This window comes from Olea europaea, chromosome 7, assembly GCF_002742605.1.
Source record: "Olea europaea var. sylvestris chromosome 7, O_europaea_v1, whole genome shotgun sequence".
Taxonomy (NCBI): Eukaryota; Viridiplantae; Streptophyta; class Magnoliopsida; order Lamiales; family Oleaceae; genus Olea; species Olea europaea.
In genome coordinates this window covers 19,949,266-19,952,076 of record NC_036243.1, presented here as the reverse complement: position 1 = coordinate 19,952,076, position 2,811 = coordinate 19,949,266, and the positions used below count along the sequence as shown (strand labels likewise).

The 2,811-nt window shown below is 35.9% G+C and overlaps 2 protein-coding genes across 2 annotated transcripts in view; both read right to left on the bottom strand.

Moving 5' to 3' along the window:
• LOC111397340 overlaps positions 1 to 358 on the bottom strand; it is a 2,577-nt gene extending 2,219 nt beyond the window's left edge. Inside the window, exon 1 of the mRNA XM_023024208.1 lies at positions 263 to 358. The gene's annotated coding sequence lies outside the window, so the exon portion shown is untranslated. The remainder of the gene's footprint in view (positions 1 to 262) is intronic.
• A 1,724-nt stretch (positions 359 to 2,082) lies between these two features.
• Positions 2,083 to 2,805, bottom strand: LOC111397341 (calcium-dependent protein kinase 2-like). The gene is made up of 3 exons (XM_023024209.1): positions 2,538 to 2,805; positions 2,361 to 2,460; positions 2,083 to 2,284 (listed from the first exon to the last, which is right to left on the bottom strand). Exons 1-3 carry the CDS (start codon positions 2,738 to 2,740, stop codon positions 2,210 to 2,212), a joined length of 378 nt encoding a protein of 125 aa, XP_022879977.1. The 5' UTR covers positions 2,741 to 2,805; the 3' UTR covers positions 2,083 to 2,209.
• Between the last annotated feature and the right edge of the window lie 6 nt (positions 2,806 to 2,811).

Here is a 2,811-nt window from a genome sequence, read left to right as displayed (position 1 = left end):
AAAAAAAAAAAACAATTCTTACAATTTTATTTTATTTTATTTCATTTTTTCAGATTCAAGTGGGAGCCTGGGACACCAGTGGCCCACCTGCCTCCCGCCACTTGTTAGGACATCAAGTTTGAATAATCTCTTTTCACCCCTCATGGAGTAATCGAGTTGGTGGAATAGGAGAGTACGAAGGTTTTTGATCACGAGTTCGATTTTTTCTACCAACACTTTTTCGATCGAGCTTGTTACATCCGGCTTGTCTAGTACGATTTACCTGATTGGCACGGTTTGCAAGCTATTGCATCAGTCCGAGGCTGGACACACCTGAAAGGTAGCGGCTGTAAGTTCCCCTGTCATAAATAAAAAATAAAAAAAAAAGTTTAAATAGTCTCTTTTACGACTAGATGGTCGTACTATATTTAGTTTTTTTTTTTTTTTAGCAAGAAAGAAATTGAACTCTGATATGTGTTACCATTCAAGGTGAACATTTTGTTTAGTTAACTTGGACGTTTCTTTTTTATTTTTTTTTGACCAACTAACCACTTTTGATTTTCTGAATTAACCATTTTAGTTATTTGTTAGTCATGTTACTTTCTCATGAAAATTAACACATATATAATCCCCAGAGCCCATGGCTCACTCGAGTGTGCTATTCTAGTAAGTAATTACTCTTCGACGGTGCTCACACAGTTAACTTTAAGCATGCCGAGTTAAGACTGGCGTGCTAAATTAAGATAGGCATCACGTCAAATTAGAGGTGTGGTTGACATGATGAAAAATTGGAGTATTCTAGACTAGTATAATTTGTAAATCGGGATCTAGTGAAATGATCGTTTGGGTTAATACATATGCTTCGATGATCAACTTATTGTCACACTCAATCACTATGCAAGATAGGATCAAACAAGAATGAAATTAAACAGTGACATGGAGAAATTTTGGTCCATTGAAATGAAGGTAATTGCAGTATTTACCGTCCCAAATGTGTCCCACGCCTACAAGGAAGCTGCCGCCATTCAATGAATTTGGCTCCTTCAGATTTTTCTCCCAGTGTTAAAGACAAAATAACATGAGAATTTGATTAGATCTTGGACTTTCGGCTGTGCTCAAGCCACTTTTAAATTTTTAATTTACTTCAAATACAACCAAGGAATCTTGCAACTTTATGATTGATCATGTGCACTATTTCATTTCTGTTTTATTCGATCAAATCAAGTTCACAATCACTCGAATGGCTGCCGCTCATTGAATGAGTAGTTCAGTAATAGAGCTCGAGGGTATATCAACGTAGATTTGACCCAAGCTCTCGAAATTGGAATAAGTTTGATAGTGAATCACGAAATATTGATATCCTATATCTAATGAATTGGAAATCTGCTTTTAAAATGGTCCATCCTACACCCACGATCACGAGTATATTTTATAACAGGAATCACAGAAAGGTAAATTAAAAACCTGTGGTAAAATGTTCATCCGTAATCTAGCAAATTACAGTATCCAAGATTGGTGAAACAAAACCATACAATACAGGCCTATAGTATCGGCCGCTAATTTAAAAAGTGTATGACATGTTTGGTATCGTAGCACTGGCCCAATTTTACACATTTTTACCACTGTGACATATATATATATATATATGGGACTAAATTTGTTAGCTAGGTCACAAATACCAGGCCAGTAACTTCCATCATTCAGGCCACTCATTCCATCGTCCCTTCTTAAATGATCAAATCGAAACAATCATAGTTAGCTGAACAATGCGAATCTTGAAACTTTAAATTTATGCCTTGGTTTATAGAATCACATGCTGGAATATCAAACCAGAGCCATTTCTTTTGGAATAACTAACTTTTGATTGTGACTAGAATGTCTATCTTAACCTTGATTCAGCCTATGTATGGCTTATGTTTATAAACACCACTTTCTATCGGGATCCACAAAATAATATCCAAAATTATATTAAATCAAGAACGAGAAAATCGGTGAGGGTGCTAAGGGTGACAATTGTCAGCAAATCACATACTATTGAAAAAAATGAGAAGATATCCTTGGGGAATCAGAGAATGAATACAGGAAATTTGTGTATAAAAATCTACNGAGTCTCAGAGGGTTTAAAGGTCTTAACTTCGGGTGGAGATTCCACGTAGTTTCTAAGGATCTGGAGTCAGCAAATTAACTCTGAAAGTTTCGATTCTTACACTCAACCCGGTTCTCAATACTGCTAAAAGAGTCTGTCAGGCTGTTGAGTTCCAGTTCTCATCATGGTGCAAAATTCTTCGTAATTGATTCTTCCATCCTGGAAATTTGACAGGTCTAGGTGAGACCATATTTTAAGGAAAAAATTTGACCTTTAATCGAGTAAACAAACTCACATTGTCCGAGTCCACTTCAGATAATATTTCCTTTATGGTGGCTGGGTCGCCCATTCCATACTCTTTCATGGCTGTTTCTAGTTCATCTCTTGTGATAAACCTATAGCAAGTGAAATAAACTTATTCAGTAATATACAACAGAGTTATAAGCTTTAAAATCTTGCTCGAAGCACTCACCCGCTATTGTCTTTATCAAAGTACTGAAATGCTTTGTAAAGGTTTTCCTCTCTTTCTAATCTGTGTCTGTGCATTGTAGCAGTAATGAACTCAATGTAGTCAATCGTCCCATTTCCATCAACATCAGCCTGTTGGTGCACGATCGATAAGTTTCTCCCAATCCAGTATGAGATAAGAGAACAGAAAAATTGTGATGCGGACATCCATTTACTATTTATTTTCTTCCATTTACTATTTATTTTCTTTTTGGACTATTAGTTATATTCTATTTGGA